Source organism: Notolepis coatsorum (genome assembly GCF_963971535.1).
Source record: "Notolepis coatsorum genome assembly, chromosome: 10".
Taxonomy (NCBI): Eukaryota; Metazoa; Chordata; class Actinopteri; order Aulopiformes; family Paralepididae; genus Notolepis; species Notolepis coatsorum.
This window is the reverse complement of record NC_140174.1, coordinates 40,304,387-40,323,654: the sequence shown is the minus strand read 5'-3', so window position 1 is coordinate 40,323,654 and position 19,268 is coordinate 40,304,387. Positions and strand designations below refer to the sequence as shown.

The 19,268-nt window shown below is 43.0% G+C and overlaps 1 protein-coding gene across 1 annotated transcript in view; it reads right to left on the bottom strand.

Annotated features, from left to right (window-relative positions):
- Positions 1-8,765: 8,765 nt before the first annotated feature.
- The window catches only part of zranb1a (zinc finger, RAN-binding domain containing 1a), a 63,752-nt gene continuing 53,249 nt past the window's right edge, over positions 8,766-19,268 (bottom strand). The window contains exons 8-10 of the mRNA XM_084323318.1: positions 16,010-16,139; positions 14,455-14,684; positions 8,766-9,877 (exon numbers count right to left, since the gene is read on the bottom strand). Of these exons, the coding sequence (XP_084179444.1) occupies positions 9,659-9,877; positions 14,455-14,684; positions 16,010-16,139 (579 nt within the window). The 3' untranslated portion in view covers positions 8,766-9,658. The remainder of the gene's footprint in view (positions 9,878-14,454; positions 14,685-16,009; positions 16,140-19,268) is intronic.

Genomic DNA, 19,268 nt, shown 5'->3' with positions numbered 1-19,268 from the left:
CCAACCAGAGTGCAAAAGTAACAGTAAAGTGTGCAACAGTAATATACAATGTACAGGTGATTAAACTGGGTGTAGAAATATATAAATTAGTACTACTGGGTGTATTGGTAATCAGATTTATGTACAGAGTTGTAATACCAATATGTACAGTGATACAGGTATAAAGACAGTATGGTCGTAGTCCTACTGGCTAGCAGCGTAACTAGTAAGAGTAGGTAAGGGATATGTACAGATATAGATATAGTATCTACAGATATGTACAAGGACTATGTGCAGGTATGTACAGGTGGATAGATATATATATACAGTAAGAATACATATATATATTAGTGCTGTCAGGCGATTAAAAAAATTAATCTAATTAATTACAGGATTTGTAATTAATTAATCTAATTAATCGCATTTTAATCGCATTACCATTTTATGCCTAATATTCTATAATCATATTTCAAATTGCATGTGTCCAGATGGCAGAATTCAGTACTGTATCTACAAAACCTTCTGTTTAATGATCTTCCATCTATTAATTTGCTTAGATTTTTCAGGTCTGGTCAATTTGAGCATGGTGTTATTCACAGTCAAAGATAAAAAAAAATTATTGATATTCTCATTTGGTTCATTACAATTTACTCAAAATAAAATGTTCATTCAATCAATCACCGCGCAGATTGATTGATTGATTGAATGAAAATGTTATTAACAGATTGCAGAATGGGTACAATACAGTACGGCTCAATACACACAATTGTTAAGGGAATGCAGACCAGAGAAAGACTTTCGTCTTGTTTACATCAGGGTCCCCCATTTTCAATTCATAATGAATTGTAAGTAAGGGTGCAACTTGCACCGTGCAATCCATTCTTTGTGGATCTAGCCCACAGTATTTCTGACACTGGGAATACATTCCCTGAGATTCATAGATGTCCCTATACAAGAACATGCAAATATCCATATTAAAAAAAAATCTGTAAATGTGTATTCTACATGCTTATGGAATGAATGAGATACAAAAAAAATATTATAAAAAAAAAAAAAAAAATGTAATTAATTTTGAGTTAATTTTGATAACGCGATTATTTGATGTGTAATTAATTAATCGAATTAACGCGATAAACTGACAGCCCTAATATATATATATATATATATATATATATATATATATATATATATATATATATATATATATATATATACACGGTATATACAGCATTATTGTACATGCTATCATACAGAGCTATATGCGTTATATGCAGGTGTATAAGTAGGTATATAGGAGGATTATATGCAGATGAATATAAATATATAATGTACGTATATATGCGGTATATACAGCACTGTTATATATCTGTCATACAGAGTATATGGGTAGACTAGTAGTATGAGGTGGCTAGTTATGATTATTATGATTACCATGATTACAGTGTAGGGCAGTTGTAGACAGTGAAAGCAGTAGGTAGGTATAAATACTGTTGGAAAGTATCACAACTCACAATATTGTTAATGGTGTTCCTTTTATCTATTCAGTCTATAAAAGGTTGTTGAATGTACCACAAAAAAAAGATAATTCATTGATTTGGGTTCAGTCTCTTTTGGTAACGTGCACAACATGCTCTCTGTAGCGGTGAGCCGCTCAGTGGTTCAACGCCACCTAAAAGGATTCCTTGTTATTTCCAAGGAAAGTTCAATCAATATGTGAACATGACCTACTCTCTCATAACGCCAGAAATCAGAGGAGTAAGATTCAAATGTGTGATGTCATCAAGTCTGGACCTGCCCCATAGACTATGAATGGGAGACCCAAATTAGCGTTATTCCATCGTAGTGTTCTCCATCCTGAAACAGAAAACGTACACACGCATAGTGTCACCTATAAAATCATTGTCTACGGGAGCAGCTCCAGACTTTATACTTGATGACATCACACATTTCAGTTTTAAGCACTCTAAGTGTTTGGATTTGAGAGAGTTGCCCATGTTCAGTAATAATTTTGTCTTAACAGAATAACATGTATGATTTTTGAAAATGGGTGTAGTCCCCCCCCCCCCCCCCCCCCCCATAGATGGTAGACCGTTCCCATAGACCAGTAGTGGTCTGGATAGCTCCCCCCTCCCCCCCTCCCTTGCTGATCTCAAGTCTGTCCGCCTCCATGTGCTTCTCTCATGCAGCCAAGTGAACCAAACTCTTCAGGCCCTAACAAGCGGCGTCCCCCAAGACAAAATTAATGCCTAGTACAGGAGCAGGTAAATACCACGCCACCCGGGCAGCAGCCTCCGTCTGTCTGTGTGTCTGGTGGCCTGGATGAGGACCCTCTCACCTTGATCTGCAGTGCTGTGTGTACCCTCTGTGTCCCAACACACGACCCCCCTACACACACACACACACACACACACACACACACACACACAGTCACACAGTCACACAGTCACACACACATACAGTACACTACACACACACACTCACATACATGTGGGTTTTGAGTGATATGGTGTCTTATCCATGGGTTCTTCTTTCACTTTCACCAACGGAGTCATTCTTCGTGATTTCTTTTCTATGGATTATGAGCACCTTTCTGCTGAGGGGTTTTCCAGTGTTGCACTGTCTTTGTTTTCTCCCCGTTTCAGTGTCGTCTTTTGACCTCCGTATGGTCGTCGCTCGTTGGCCAAGCTGCCAAAGCTTTGTTTTTGTGAGCATCGATTTAACGTAATGTGTGGAGAAAAAGGAAATAATGTAAAAAGATGCAGTGAATTTGTGCAGGCCAACAAGAGATAACCAATGCTGTGATCGTTAGGTTGTGGCCTAGTTCTTGTAATGTAGTAGAGCCAGACATCAGGGTGTATAGATAATAACAGTCCTGTCTCTCATGGTAGTGAGATGTGGGCTAGTTGATCTAGGAATCACAGTAACGGAGTGCTGCACCTAGCTCAGTAGAAAACCTTTGTCGTATGCCTTGGCTCCACTAGCCAGGGTTTAGCCGTGCTGTGGCCTGTCTGGCACACAGTGAGCGTCTCCATTGTCTTTAGAACTTGGCCAAACTTGGCTGGACCCCGGCTGAGACAGCCACCTTTCAACAACCTGGCCAGACCTGAGCCAAAGCCGGCTGGGACTGTTGTATCATCATGCTTTAGCTTGTGTACCACAGTTGGTGGTGTCGATTTTGAAAGGTTGCCTAGCAATGGGAGAGTTTACAAGAAACGCAATAGAGACACAAACCCAGCCATACCATACCATGCTAGACCATGGCTAGCCCCAGCCAGGCAGAACATAGCTAATGGAGACAAGGCATTAGTCCCTCAATGTGTATATATTGCTCAGCCCTAGTCTCTAACAATGAAGCAGATAAGTCACTTGCTCTGGATGTCCTGACCTCTGACCCCCTCCCCGTTGGCAGGTATCCACCAGGCGTCATTGGCGTGGCCCCGGGGGGCCTCCCAGGGGCCTTAGAGGGCATGGTGCCGGGAGGAGTGCCCATCGCCCACACCCTGCCCTCTGGCACACACCCATCCCAGGCCCCGTCGCCCAACCAACCCTCCAAACACGGCGAGCCCAGAGAGCACCTCACCGAGCAGTAGCAGCAGAGAGAGAGACCCACGCAGCAGCAGCAGTCCATCAGCCCCAACCCCCCGGACCCAAACACTCAACCGACCAACCGACCGACCGACTACAAGGCGACCGTTCACACCTGGGACCAAGGGACAGTGAGACACAAAGTCGCTGCCTGTCACTCAAGTCTGCAACTTGGAACAGTGAAGCGTTCCGAACGGATTTCTACTTTAACCTTTTTAGTTTTTAACTCTCTGGTCTCTTTGGGTTCAGTACCAACTTTACTCTTTGATGATGTTTTATTTCTTTCTCTTCGGGACATGCCTGTCAATTGTGGGACCAGATTCCAGTGTTTTAGCGTTCTGGGATAGACTGCCAGCTGTGCGGCGAGTCTTGGTCCCAAACACCCCCCCCCCCCCCCCCCCGACACACACATACACACACCGGAACTCATGGGAAATGTAGGCCCACTTCTTGACAAACCAGCGGAAGAACAAGAGAAAACCTTTGGCAACGTGTAACTGGACCTTAACCCCCTGTGCCCCAAACCCCCCTTCTCCCCCAGCCCTACACCCCCCCCCCTCCTTTATGTAACTAAAGTGTGTTGTTTAGGTCACCTCTCAGTCCATTCTGTATTACGCCGCAGAAGAGAATATTTTTCTTTTGAATCTTCAAAGTGTGAAAGGCAGAAATGAGACTAAAAATGGATTATCAACTTATATATATTTATCATTCATCAAACGAAAAGGAAAAGACGAGATTGCTCATCAGTAATAGTAATCTAGAGAGTGAGTTTTAACCCTTTCCTGATAATGTCTAGTTTACACACTTAAGGTATGTTACAACTTTGGTCAGTTACATATACCGGCCACCAGAGGGCCACACACTTGGCCACTGAACCTAGGCGTCTCTCGCCACGATGGCTGTCATGTAATGAAATCAATATTGTTCAATGCTGTCAGCCTATTGTTCAGCACTTATAAAGAAAAACATTTACTCTAAATATTTGATTGTAGACGCTGCCTGACTTTTGAGTTCACATGAATTGAGGAGAAACCGATATGGTGGAAAAAAGTGTATCTCTATGCCGACGATTCTCTCCTGTATCGCCGAGTGAAGTGAAGGACTGTGACTTGTTTTTGTTTAGTTTTTCTCTGTTAGTAAGAAGAGGTATTATGTCATTCATTAGTAAACGGAGAAAAGAGACTTTGTGAGCCGTCAAGAGGAAAACATTGTTTGTTACCACAAAAGGGGAGGTCTGTGCTCCTGTCTCCCCTGACCACAGGGGCGCGCTGTATCCCTGTTTCTTTTCCATGTGGACGAACATTTTCTGATGACCAACGGATCATGACTCTCCTCTCGTTATTGACGGCAACAGGATAAAAGATTGTGACTCCTTCCTCCAGACGCCACGGTCGAACCCACTTCACACACACACCCTGTGAACAGGAAAGGGTTAAAGCGAACTTCATTCCTTAAATGACTCAGGAAAACTTTTTTGCAGATATTGTTTATTCCCCCCCCCAAAAAATTTATTGAGAAAGAAAAAGAAACTACTAATCTGGGTAGTCTGGATATTTTCTCTCTTCCCTCCCTCATCCTCTTTCTCCATTGTGGTATTTTTATATAACAAGACGCATCCCATGTTTTTGGTGTTAAAAAAAAGTTTTGCAGAGTCCTGTTAGATTTGTATTGCCTAGTTAAATGTTCCTATAACCATAGTCCTATGTGATCCACCCTCTCTCTCTCTCTCTCCTTATATTTTCTTTGTTCTATTGAAGGCCAGGTTATTTGGGGTGTCCTGTACTCTGTAAGAGCAATAGCAAAAAAAACTCCTACTTAGTGTCCCAACAATAGCAAAAGAGGCAGCCAGCAGTATGTTTTGTTTTTAGTGTGAGTATTTGTATTTGTTTCTTGTACAAGGTGAACATTTAGCATTCAGTGCAGTTCAAATAAAAAGATAACAATTCTGAGAACCAACTGTATCGACTGATTTGCTTAATACAAAAGAAAAGTATTGTATATTATTAGTAGTGGGGTGTATATTGGGTATTATATTTGTATGGTTGTAGTATTCTGTATTATGTAATGTAATCTTAGTGTCTGCCACAAGGGGGCACTGTGTCAAGAAGTGATGAGTGGACAACCATAGAGTAGATTACAATCTCAACCAGATTGATGGTTTATCAGAGAGATGATAATAATAATAATAATAAATAATAATAATACATCTATTTTATATAGCGCTTTTCCAGGTGCTCAAAGACGCTTTACATGGGCAGGAGAGACAAACTATGGCAAAACAAAAAACAGAACAAAACAGAACAAAATAATACATGACAAAATAAAATAAAACCGACAGAATTAGAGGTCAAAAGCAAGATTGAAAAGGTGAGTTTTGAGGGCTGATTTAAAAGATGTCAGGGTGTTTGCATCACGGATATGGCTGGGGAGGGCATTCCAGAGGGAGGGGGCAGCAGCAGCAAAGGCCCTGTCGCCCCAGGTCCGGAGCTTGGTCGTGGGAGGTGTTAGGAGGTTGGCATCTGCAGACCTAAGGCGACGGGTGGGCGTGTGACGGTGGAGGAGGTCGGACAGGTAGGGAGGGGCAAGGTTGTTGAGGGCTTTAAATGTGATGAGTAGTATTTTAAAATGTATCCTGTATTTGATTGGAAGCCAGTGGAGGTCGTGGAGGACAGGGGTGATGTGATCAGAGCGACGGGTGGAGGTGAGCATGCGGGCAGCAGAGTTTTGGACATATTGGAGTTTATTGAGAATAGTGTTTGGTGAGCCGTAGAGGATGCTGTTGCAGTAATCTAGTCTTGATGATATGAATGCATGAACCAGTGTTTCAGCAGTGGAGAGTGATAGGGAGGGGCGAAGACAAGCAATGTTCCGGAGGTGATAGAAGGCCGATTTGGTTATGTGGTTCACATGGGGGAGGAAAGAAAGGGTGGAGTCCAGGATGATGCCAAGGTTACGGACGTGAGTGGAGGGGGTGACAATGGTACCATCAATATTTAGGGTGAAATCCTGGGTGTGGCTGGTGAGGGATTTTGGACCGATAATGATTTCTGATTTATTGCAGTTTAATTTGAGAAAGTTATTTTGCATCCATGTTTTGATGTCTGTGAGGCAGGTGCTGAGGGTGGAGAGAGTGGCTGGAGTGATAGTCTTGGTGGAGAGGTAGAGCCGAGTGTCGTCTGCATAACAGTGAAAACGCAGGCCATGTTGGCGGAGAATCAGACCAAGTGGAAGGATGTAGAGGATGAAGAGCAGGGGACCAAGTACTGAGCCTTGGGGGACACCATGAGTGATGGGGGCAGTGGGGGATTTGCAGTTGTTGATAGAGATGAATTGGTGCCTGTGTGAGAGGTATGATTGGAGCAAGGTGAGGGGGATTCCGGAGATGCCAACGGAGGACTGGAGACGAGTGATGAGGATGGGGTGACTGATGGTGTCAAAAGCAGCGCTGAGGTCTAGGAGAATGAGGATGCATGCATTTCCTAACAAAGCTGTTCTGAAAGCTCCTGGAGTCAGGGTGAGGACTACACAGATGGCCTATAGTACAACGTTAATAAGTAGTCATTCAGTTTCTGTAGTAAAAGGTGGATGTGCAGTACATTTTTAAGTCAAATGTTTGTCTAAAAAATTGGGATCACTGGAGCAGCTGAGGAGGGGTGAGGCAATACAGGTATCACATTCCCCTCTGCTGTGGATATGAGGATCCGCTCAAGGGCAGAGCCAGGTGACAAGGACACGCAGACCCACCGGTCCAATTCAACAGAACTTTTTTTCTTTCTTTCACAGGCCAATGCCAGTTAAAAAAACCAAGTTACCTCACATTATCTTAATGACACTATAATCAATAACCGTGTGTAGAATATAAAAATCCCTTAATGAGTGTGGTGTAGCCTACTTTGAAATCTGATTTACATACTGGTGGCACCATGAGATCATTGCCAAATTCCACACCACCCAAGAGGATATCTCCAACCTCATTCAATTGTTGTGCTGAATATTTAGGGATCTTTAACTAGTCCTATTAAGAATCCCATATCAGGGATCACACTAGACAGGGAAGTCAATCCAGTGTGAAATGTGTTTGTATAAAAGGTGCTATAGATAACATGTTGAGTAATCGTTTAAATACAAAGTACATCCAGAGCGATTAGAAAGGTGAGGAATAAAAGTATTAAAATTGATTAAAAAATGTTATCCAAAATGAATGTTGTGTACATGTATCCCCTCCCTACTTTCCATTTCCCCACGTGGAATGCACCAGATTGGACGACATGCTGGTGCTCTAGTGCAACATCTAGTGGCTGAATGTTATCTATACTATAGATAACTATGCAAAAAAGTAAGCTAAAACAAATGCAAAATGACGACAAGGATGCGAGTGAGCCAAATTTAATGTTAATGCACTCCGTCGTGGAAAGAGGCTGAGTGTTTGGTTTCTCTCCCCCCTCCAGCAAAACATCACCACCCGCTCTTACAACAAATGACATACTAAATCACACGTAAAAATGTCAGTAAACTTGTACAGTACTTTTTTTTGTTTGTTTGTTTCCTCACAGAGTATGTATTTCTGTGCAACATAAAAATTTAATAAGACACTGATTAAATCAAACGAAAACACAAAAAAAAAACTGGAAAAAAAGACGTGGGAAGAATAACGCACTGAATTGACCATATTCACACGGCAGGCCGCTCAGGTTGAGAACAGGGTGGAAAGGAACCCAACCTGAGCAAGACGGCCGCCGTGTGAATACGGTCAACGCCTCCACAGACTAAACTCCTCTAAACAAATAAATATGATCCAACCTCCAAAAAGGTTTTCGCAGAAGGCTTAGGGGTGGAAAAGGGGTCGACGATCAAGAAAAATAGATGCAGTTTTTAAACCTCAATAGGACAAGGAGAAATGCTCTTGGCATGAAGCAAAAAAAATCTGTTGGGCAACTCTCTAAATAGAATTTCCCCTAACAAGTGCAGCTTCTGGATTTCCTTAAATATAATATTTTCTAGTACTTCTCTCTGGTCAAGGACTGAGATTAATTATTATTCTAATGGTACAAACGAGGAGAAGGTTTTGAGGATTGGGGAGGGAGGCAGGAAAGCATTTGTAGTGTTGCTTTCATTCGGCATCTTGATAAAGGGTTCCTGTTCCTAGATGCTGGTATTTCCTTTTATATATATATATATATATATATATATATATATATATATATATATATATATATATATATTAGGGCTGTCAAAATTAATGCTTTAACTCTGGAGATTAAATTAAATTCTTTAAAGCGTTAAAAAAAAAGTATCTAGATTAATCTATGGAGTGAAAAATGTTTATAAGAAAACGGTCTAGCTGAGTCAATGTTGGTGGTTTTGTTGAACATTTGTATTTCACAGGAGAGAAACTGTATTCAAAGAAAGCTATTAAAATAGTCTTTGAATCTAAATATACTTTCTTTGTGTTGATTTTACATTAATTCCATGATTTTACTCAAGTAAATATCTGTTACAAGCTTCGGTCTTAAGTAGAAAATTGCTATTTTTAATCTAGATTAATTACAGAAAATTGTGAGATTAATTAGTTATTTTTTTTTTATCTATTGACAGCACTAATATATATATCACAGAACTTGCAGAAGAACACATGCATTATTATTATTATTATCAACAACAACAACAGGTAAAGATTTACACTTCAAGGGGGAAAATAAAGAATAGAAGCCTTATCAAAAGATTTAACGTTAACCCACTAGAATCCTTTATTTCAAATAAGGTACTATTTAAATTTTTTTGCAGCAGTCATTCATGATCAATAAGTTCCTCCATTTTGAAATTGACCAGTTGCTTGTTCTGGGGTTTGGGGATGAACAGATTTATCCTTCACACACACATTCCTCTCTCTCACACAGCTCTCGCTCCATCTTCAGTGCTTGTGAGTCGTCAGAGAGCCAGTCTCTTAGTTACGGGGTGAGGTGGTGTTTTTCAAAGGAGCGTCCGTGTGACTCTGTGCCGTGTTCCCATTGGCCCACAGTGGGTGTCCAGTCTCCCAGCTTCCATCCCTTGCTCACGCTCTCCCTCACACGCGCACGCACACAAAACTGCCTCCTCACTCGTCCTCATCCTCCTCATCTTCCTCCCCGTCAGAGAGTGAGGCGCAGGGGTGGATCTGTCGGTATCCGTCCAGCCACTTCTCCACCATCTGCGTGACCAGAGGGTGGTTGCGGCGGCGCGAGCTCTTCTGCATGGCGGCCAACATGCCTCCGTCTGTCACACAGCAGTCCAGCCACTCCCTCAGAAGCTTCTCCTGCTGCTCCTCGTTCCCCATCTGAGTCAGAGGTGGGGGGGGGGGGGGGGGGGGGCAAGAACAACGTAAAAAAAAACAGCGTTCAAAAACAACATGGAATTAAACCGTGACTGCGGTCGTTACCATCACAGCACAAGAAACTGACTGCATGTGGTGACAACAATAAAAGATGCATAGAAACTAGGGAGATGGGGGTCAACATCACGATATTCAGGGCTTTTTTCCCAATGGTGCCATGTCATGATATCTGCTTTGGTGTGGGAAATGTCATGTTCGTTATACTGCTGGACTGCGGGGGTATCAAACTATTTTGAACAGACATTCAATACAATGAAAACTGTGTTTTTTAATCTTGTTGAAATGGTATGTTGATTAGTTTGTTTATTTTTTTAAAAGGACAGTGCACATTAATCAACATTTCTGTAAATGTGATCAAAAGGAGGATATGGAGAGGGCTTCAGCGTTCTTGGTTGTTTCGGTAGGTGCTCTTTGGATTAAATCCGGGGTAGGATTCGTTATAAAAAAGTTGAGATCCAAGGCAGCTCTACAAGTTTTAAAATGCCTTTATTTTATGGCTCACATTATTTAGAGAATTTAAAATAAACCGACATGTTTCGGCCTACACAGGGCCTTCATCAGGGTGTTGATAACTGCGACCAAACAAAGTCACAGTTTTGTTTGGTCACAGTTATCAACACCCTGATGAAGGCCCTGTGTAGGCCGAAACATGTCGGTTTATTTTAAATTCTCTAAATAATGTGAGCCATAAAATAAAGGCATTTTAAAACTTGTAGAGCTGCCTTGGATCTAAATTTTTTTATTTCTGTAAATGTGTCCGTTTTAGCCAGCTGGCTAATTCGCAACTGTAGTCCTTTTGGAAAGATGTTATAAGCCCATGTCCATCCCACTGCTGTTGTGTCCTTGGGCAAGACACTTAACCTACTTGCCTCGTATGAATGTGAATGAATGTTGGTGGTGGTCGGAGGGGCCGTAGGCGATGATTATTCGCCACGCTTCCGTGAGTCTGCCTCAGGGCAGCTCTGGCTGCAATTGTAGCTTACCACCACCGGTATGACTGTGTATGAACGAATAATGGACTCTGTAAGTGCTCTGGGGTCACTGGGGTGTCATGAAGAGCGCTATATAAATCCAATCCATCATCATCATCATCATTAGCCTCATAGGCCGAACGCCTGGATGGCTATCAAAACAAGGCCCGATCGGGATGTACTTTACGTGAAAAAGATCTTACCGTGGTCCGGTGGGATGTCCCCGAGCATTTCCCCGTTATCGATCGCCATCTGGTAGATCGATATGTCCATTGGCTGATGATAAATCCCCTTATTGCATGGTGAAATCTGCTGTGCAAAACGTAATCCAAGCTACATGCTACACATATAGAATCCAGCTACTGGAAACTAAAAAAAAATAAGTAAAAAAAAAGATTGCTCCCTTCTGCCACAGGGAACACTGCAGTATCGCAATAGCGCCCCTAAGAGGATCTGGCCGGTATTGCACCTTCTCGAATTCAAAGAATAGGGTAAATCTGCAGTGCCGCTCGGCGACCTTGAATAGGTTATTAAAATGGAATAAAAGCAATAACTTCCCATGGATATATCCGTGCTTCGGTCCTTTAACACTTTCACTGCCACTCACGAGATATCTCGGGTTTCCGATAGTTATGTTGAAAGCGACTCACGAGATTTCTCTGATTTTTTTTTTTTTAGCGATCTGAAGTCATATTGCATCACGCGAGCCTACCCTAGTATACCCGAGCGCCGCCGGCGATCAGATGTGGAAAAAAGCGCCCCCTATCGTCTCCCAGATGACATAAGGGATTTTGGAATGGACTCAATGAAAATGGATGGGGGAAAAAATCCTGTACTCCGCATTTTCCAGTCCACTGATGCAGCCGGGGTTATCACAGTTCATTCTGGAGCCTCTGAGAACCGCGGAATCATATACTGCACTGTACACACGTTGGATCCATACACTTATCGATTTTTTCGAATGGTGATCAGGAATTGGAATATACCAGTTGGATACCATCTGATGTCAGGTAAGGAATCTATGTTATCTATGTTATCAGTGTTAGGATAATCAGACACATTTTTATGAAGATATAGGCTGTTTTGTGAAATGGGCTCTTTCGGTTTCACTGTAAAAGTCCAAGAGGAAATAAACACGGCGAGTATCCATGCGCGGCTCGAATGTGCTTGCGTGCACGTATAATATTGATCATCTAGCGATTTTTTTTTAAACGATTCATAAATAGGCCGACAAATATCAACGTTCTGGAATATTCCAGTAAAAGACGATTATCATAGAATGGTCTAGAATGAACTGTTTTTTACCTCAAAACGGGTGCTTTTCAAAATGCTCTCAAACGGAAATGAAGCGATAAAAAAACAATCTGCCTTGACAGCACTGACTGGAAAAGGATTATTTGATAAGCGACGGGCAGATTAGACACATAATTTAAAACATAGATTAGGCGATATTAAGCGTAACATTGGCGCCGATGGTGGCATTGAAGCGCTACCTCTGGCGCCACCTTGTGGCACTCAAAGTGTTAAGCATGGATTCGAAACACGGATATATACGTGGCCCGTCCCGAATGTGTTAAAGGACTCCAAGTTGCCATGGTTATTTTCTCTCCCTAGCCAAGCCATAACAAAGTCTTGTTATTGATTTCCCTAACTGGGCCCATTTTGTTTACCTTTCAGTCATATCTGAATACGTCTTTCAATTGTGTATTAATGTACGTCTGACCAGACCTCTTGGTCACTTTCTGGTCAGATGCTTGTGTGTTAACATGTTGTGTCTTTCTGTAAACTGATCACTTTTCACTGTGGCCACAGAGAAATAAACTATGTTTCTATTTTTAATAACTCGACTCGGAATGATTTCACAACGGCTCATCCTTTGTCCTTAATCATTTCCACAACATGTGCTGGGGGGGCAACATCAACTCGAGGGACTCCAGCAAGCTGAACAAGCTGGTGAAGAAGGCTTGCTTAGTAGTGGGTGGTGAGCTGGATAACCTAGAGGTGGTGGCTGAGCGGAGGATGAGGAAAAAGCTAGAAGCCATCCTGGAAAACCCCTCTCACCCCCTCTACGAGGAGCTAGCCAGAATGAAGAGCACGTTCAGCCTAAGACTCTCATCCCCCCCGCGAAAAAGCGTCACATAGCTGGCCTTTTTCTGAAAACCCAAGCATATTGTTCCATAGCATACGCCTTCAGTTGATCATGACAAATCCTCTCTTACCTTGAAGATTAAAAAGCCTCCATAATTTAGTAAATAAAGCTGTAGCCACTAGCCAGCCAGCTAGCATTGATGCTATTCAAAATGCTATCCACATTAGCTAAATACAGCTAACCAACTAAATACAGATGACGTTTGCTAGTCGAAATGACTGGACACACACAGGGACAAATTAAACATCAATCAATTAATTTATTCCAACAGGAAAATGGTACTTTTTGATACCAGGTCACAGAGTCTGCAAATTCTGAAGACGCCCCCCGTTGCGCCACCATCTTTACAAGCGATACGCGGCTTCTCCTGAACCGATGACGTGTTGGCCCACCTCTCCCTTACCCCGCATGCTCAAACTCTCAGCCAACATCACAACAACAATGGCGTCGTACATAGTTGCGTTCGTGGTGAAGGGGCTATTGAGCCTGATCGGGCTTTTGCGGCAAACTGTTCCATAGCATACCCTTCAGTTGATCATGACAAATTCTCTCTTACCTTGACGATTAAAAAGCCTCCATAATTTAGTAAATAGTATCCCCATGGCATGGTGTTGAGCTGTAGCCAGCAAGCTATGCTATCAATATTAGCTAAATAATTAGCATCACATAGCTGGCCTTTTTCTGAAAACCCAAGCATATTGTTCCATAGCATACGCCTTCAGTTGATCATGACAAATCCTCTTACCATGACGATTAAAAAGCCTCCATAATTTAGTAAATAAAGCTGTAGCCACGGAAAACTTTTTTTTAAATGAAAACGAAACAGACCAAAAGCTGGGCTAGGCTTGTTAGATGTTAGAACTACTGTTGTGAAAATGATGACTTTGATCTCCATCCCCTTGGATATCAACAAAATCAAACCATTTCAGATATCCAATCTACTTCCCTGGATAGATTGCATAATCTACTAACTGATTGGCTCATCAGTTAGTCTCTCAGATGTCAGTAGTTGTAAAGGATATCAGCTAGCTAGTCTACAAAGTAGTAATGAAACTAGTTTGCTACAATTGTAGTTAATTTTAGTGGTTCAAAAACATCCACAGCAACTGTGACAACCTGCTAGCACAGGTTAACTAATGTTAATCTCCCATAGCAACCAATCACCCTGGGCCCATTAATTAGTTTACATTTGAAAGCTTCATGTATTATGATACTAACTTGACATATCCTTTCAATGAACAGAAGGCCATGCCCCCTCAACAGGCTGTGCTCAGAGAGGGTGGCTCCAAAACAGTTACATAACAAATCACATGACACATCTGAAGCTGAGAAACAAAACAAAAAAACGACACTCCCGACATCAACATTCCACGATGAGCTTTTTCCGACCCGGGTCCTACCTCTTGTGCAGACAGGAAATGGATGTGCAGGAGCTTCCTCTCGCTGTCCACCAGGGGCAAGAAGGTGACGGTGACGTCGTCGTCCGTGTTGAGGTTGGCCCCCGCGCCGCGATTGTCATAGCCGTCGCTCTCCATGGCCACCAGGGCTGAGAAGTGGCCCCGCGTGTAACCCAGGGCGATGGGGCTCTTCCAGCAGAAACTCTGCTCCCACAACAGGGGCAGGTACACACCTGGAACACACCGTCAAAGACAACACATGGCAGGTCAGTTCAGCTGGAAATTAGGGATGTCCGATATTATCGGCCTACCGATATTGGCATTAAAGGTGATATCGGTTTTCAAAAAAGAAACGTTTATTTTATTTAAAAAATTTTTTAAATTTATTTTCCCAGGCAAGCAAGTAAGAACAAATTCTGATTTTATTTATTGTCAAAAGTATGCATAATGTTGTGTTAATTCCACAACAAGAGATATGTAATGTTAATTACCAGTGAAATTATTCCGTTTTGGGGGGGGGGGGGGGGACCCTGCATATATCGGTATCGGTTGATATCGGTATCGGAAATTAAGAGTTGGACAATATCGGTATAGGTAAAAAAGCCAATATCGAACATCCCTACTGGAAACTATTGCCGGCTACAACAAAAGCCCCGACACTCAACCCCCCCCAGCCGCTGGGGAATAAGTGTCTTGCAGTTCCAGGCTCGCATTACACCGTGTGTGAACGGCGACCAGGGGCTACAGCACTGCCATATAGTATTTGACTGGGCTGCAATAGTGGCAGCGCTCCAGGCGATTGAGAACAACTGGTCCATTGTGAGCAGTGAAGAGTGAGAGCCTCCTACTCCTCCTCTGGGAGGGAGTAGGCTGCTACCGGGCCCACGTCCTGCTTCAGCAGCACCCACATGTTACAAATCACAGGCCAATTAGCCGGCAACGCGGACCGGAGCCAAGGCACCAGTATTACTACAATCCATTCCAACTTAATCACAGCTCACTCTCAGCTCATTACTACACACAGACACACCCAGCTGTATGACCTAATGGAGTCTGCATTGATATGAATAGGTTTCTAATGAGGTAATGCATCGTCCCCAAAATGGCCATGAGTCAATACAGAGTCAATACAGTCAATACAGAGCCAATACAGAGCCAATAGACTCTGGATCAATACAGAGCCAATACATAACCAATAGACTCTGGATCAAATCATTCCCACCACCTCTGGGCTTCTAGTCTTCATATAAAACTTCAGTGGGAACCCACGTGTTGCTCTCAGGTTATATAAAGGCTATGGTCAGAAATAACCACACGTGCCACATGCGATGTGATTGAGGGCCTCATGCCACGCTAGGGGCCCCAGGTGTGTCCAGTTAAAATCCCATCGCCAATTATTCCATGATGGAGTTAATGGCTTTTACAGGTTTGGGTCCAGAGTCAAGCACACGGGCGCCTAGAGACATCGCCTGTCACTAGTCTAAAGCACTAAACTAGAAGCACTCGCCCATAGAAATACCCAACAATATAGATTTTTAAGTGTGGAGGCCCAACTCACCTTGAAAACGAGTATAGCCTAACGTTTCCCCGCGGAAACTCTTGTAGTATTTAACTCCGTAGACGATGATGGGTCTGCGAAGAATATGTGCAAGAACGAAAATGTGGGTTTGTTCCAGGCTGGCCCCAGGCTGTGGGAAAGACAGCAGACAATGCATCAGAACGGTATCAACGTTTATTTAATAAATAATAATACATCCATGGCACTTAAAAAAAATTAAATATGTAGTTTTTCTCTGATGTTAATGTCAAGAGATGTGGGGAAATTCTATGAGTCAAAACTGAACACAAACAGTTTCACAGAGTCCATGGAGGACAACTGGATCCCTGGAACAGTGTTGACGATAGAAAGCAGGGAGTGGACACCATGTTCTAGGGCTTCAAAGCTTCAGTAGTTATCAGTGGGTGATGGAAGCTTCATTCTTCCTGCACAGTTTAAATTCTGAGGTTAAAACAAGAGCTATCGGGTATATATGTTTCCTGAACATCCCTGTTTGAGAAGAACACATTTCCAAAATGAATGTTGTGATTATTATTTCTATAAGCCATTTCTTATAATAACGACAACAACAAAGCATTACAATGTTGATATATCTTGGCATACATTGCCATGGTAACGATTCAAGCTTGGCAGCTTCAAAGCCTTTGGGCCAGTCAGCCTTTACAGAGGCAGGGAGGGTATGCGATTTTGCTTTCAAACATATTTCAAACTGCCTCGGAATGATTCTATTTAGATTTATGATGACATGGGATAGAATAAAGAGTTGCATATATAGTAAATATGGTTTTGTAAACTAATTGCAAGCTTTGAAAATTCTTAACAAATCAAAACAAAAACTGCCTAGTGCTGCTTTAAAACTGCCTGTTCAACATTCAGACATGATTTATTTTTAACAGTGAATAGGAATACATACTGTAGTCGTACCATAAAACTCATCTTGGATGACTGACAACAATAACTTTTCATAATAAAAAGTGGATTATGGTAATCCACACACAAGGCACGTGGAGGCTGATCTGATCCTTAGGAGGAGTACCCCTCTACCCCTCTCCCTCACACACACCTGTCATGATATCTTAGTGTACGCTGCCAGTGGAGAGTGGCTCCCCGATCTAAATGCCTGTAATCCCCAGGTCACGTGTTGGACAGAACTGGGCACGCCAAGCAGCCCAGGAGGGAGATGACTGAGCTGCTCAGCTTCATCTCAAGACCGCCTGTTGTGTCATGTGTCTCCCCCCCCCACACACACACCCCCACCCACACCCCTGTGGTCTGTGCTTGATTGCTTACGTTACGTCATGTCTCTCTCCTGGACTCACACAAACGGTCTTTATGTCCTCCCATTTCCCTCCCTTACTCCCTCCGTTCTCACGCAGCTCCCCGACAGGTTTATCCCTATGGCTGCGTCTCCATTCTCGTAAAAACTAAAAAAACTGCCCCAATTTCAGAATTCATAGATGTTATTCCTCTGGTCCTAAAACCGTAGAAAAATATTAGTGAAAACTCTCTCCCGAACACAAACACTAGAGCGCTAAATCTCAGAGCGTGTGATGTCATCAAGTATAACGTCTGAAGCTGCTCCAGAGACAATGAATTGGGAACATTATGTATAGACGACAGTGAGAGCACTGAAGGAAATCACTGGTTTTGATTTTGTTATAACGTGTAGGTAAAGTACATACAGGGGAGGAAACTAACTTTTTGGCTTACGAGCCAACTGGCGAGTATATGATTTTTTTTACCAGCCAAACAGATTTTTTACCAGCCATAAATAAATCGCTAATTGTGATAATTACTTCTTTGTATGTCTTCGTCTAAATTGATTTTCAATCATAGTAATAATCACACCGTGTCTCTACTTTTTAAAATATTTATTACCATAAAACATTAATAAGTGTCTCTACTCTTCACAATATTAGCATAAAACATATTAATCACACCGTCTCTACTCTTCAAAATATTAGGATATCACATATTAACATGAAAGAGGGAAGTATTCTGGACTGGGTTGGGCTGAACTGGGCAGTGAAAGATGCTGGGCTGGGTTGGGCAGGGAAACTTGGGCTGGTCTAGGTTGGACTGGGTTGGGCTGGGCAGTGAAAGAACCAAGCATTTCACTGTAATGCAATAGCTAAATAAAACAACTTGAACTTGACTTGTTGCATTTGTACTCTGGTTGGATGCCAAAACGTTCTGGTTGTACTGTACTTGTGCTGCATGATGACAATACATTGGAATCGAATCTCATGTCAACGCTAGGGGTTCAGCAGGTGTATTCTGAATGACAAGTATGACAACATCACCGTTGTGGAAGCGGTCAGGTGGCGTAGCGGAGATTGCGTTCGTCACCAACGCCGGAGATGCTGGGTTCGCGTGTTCGAATCCAGCTCCCAGCGTTGTCACCAGCTTGGCTGGCCGTTCACACTAATACAATTGGCAGTATTAGAGGGTGGGAAAGCTGGCGGGTGGGTCCTGGGCGTTGTGGACAGTGACCCCTACAGTTCGGTCGGGGCGCCTGCTCAGCGAGGGTAGGATCTGGAGAGGTAGTGCGGCCTCCCACAAGTTACACTCTCCCAGTGAGAATCTGCGCGGCCAGGCTGGCTGCCGGCAGGCTGCACATGCGTTGGAGGAAAGCATGTGACAGACTCCGGCCTCTCGGACCAACAGTAGGGGAAAGTGCGCAACAACCAGGAAGGGTGGGATGGGAGAAAAAAATCGGAAAAAGAAGGAGGGGTAAAAACATAAAAAAATGGTGGGGGGAAACCCGGTAATAATAAAATGTCACTCGGCTGCATTTAAGCAAAGCCGCTCAGTATAGTCCACTATGTTGAACGCGCATTATGGTAGCTTGTTACATGCTAGGTAGCTAGTCGGCTAATGCTGGTTGACTTGAGTGAGCCTCACGCCCACTTGTCATTCTCATCCGACTCGAAGGAGACACGTCGCATGCTGTTGTTCGCCCCCATGTCAGACAGACCGCACTTATATCCGAAAGAGACAACTCTACATGCAATTATTTTCATCCACTGATGTGTTTTTGTCTAAGTTTGTCTACGTTGTCAAGCCGGTGGCAGGAGTCTGTAGGTCCGCGCGCAGTGATCTGTCCACTTCCCCTAGATGGGCGGCATCTTCTAGAAAACGAGTGTTCATTGGAGGAGCTGAGAGTGCAACGATGATGTTCATTGGTTATGGATCATTATGAGGCGCAAATGGGAGGAATCATAAGGGGGGAGTCAGAGTTCGGATTGTGCCAGTGAGC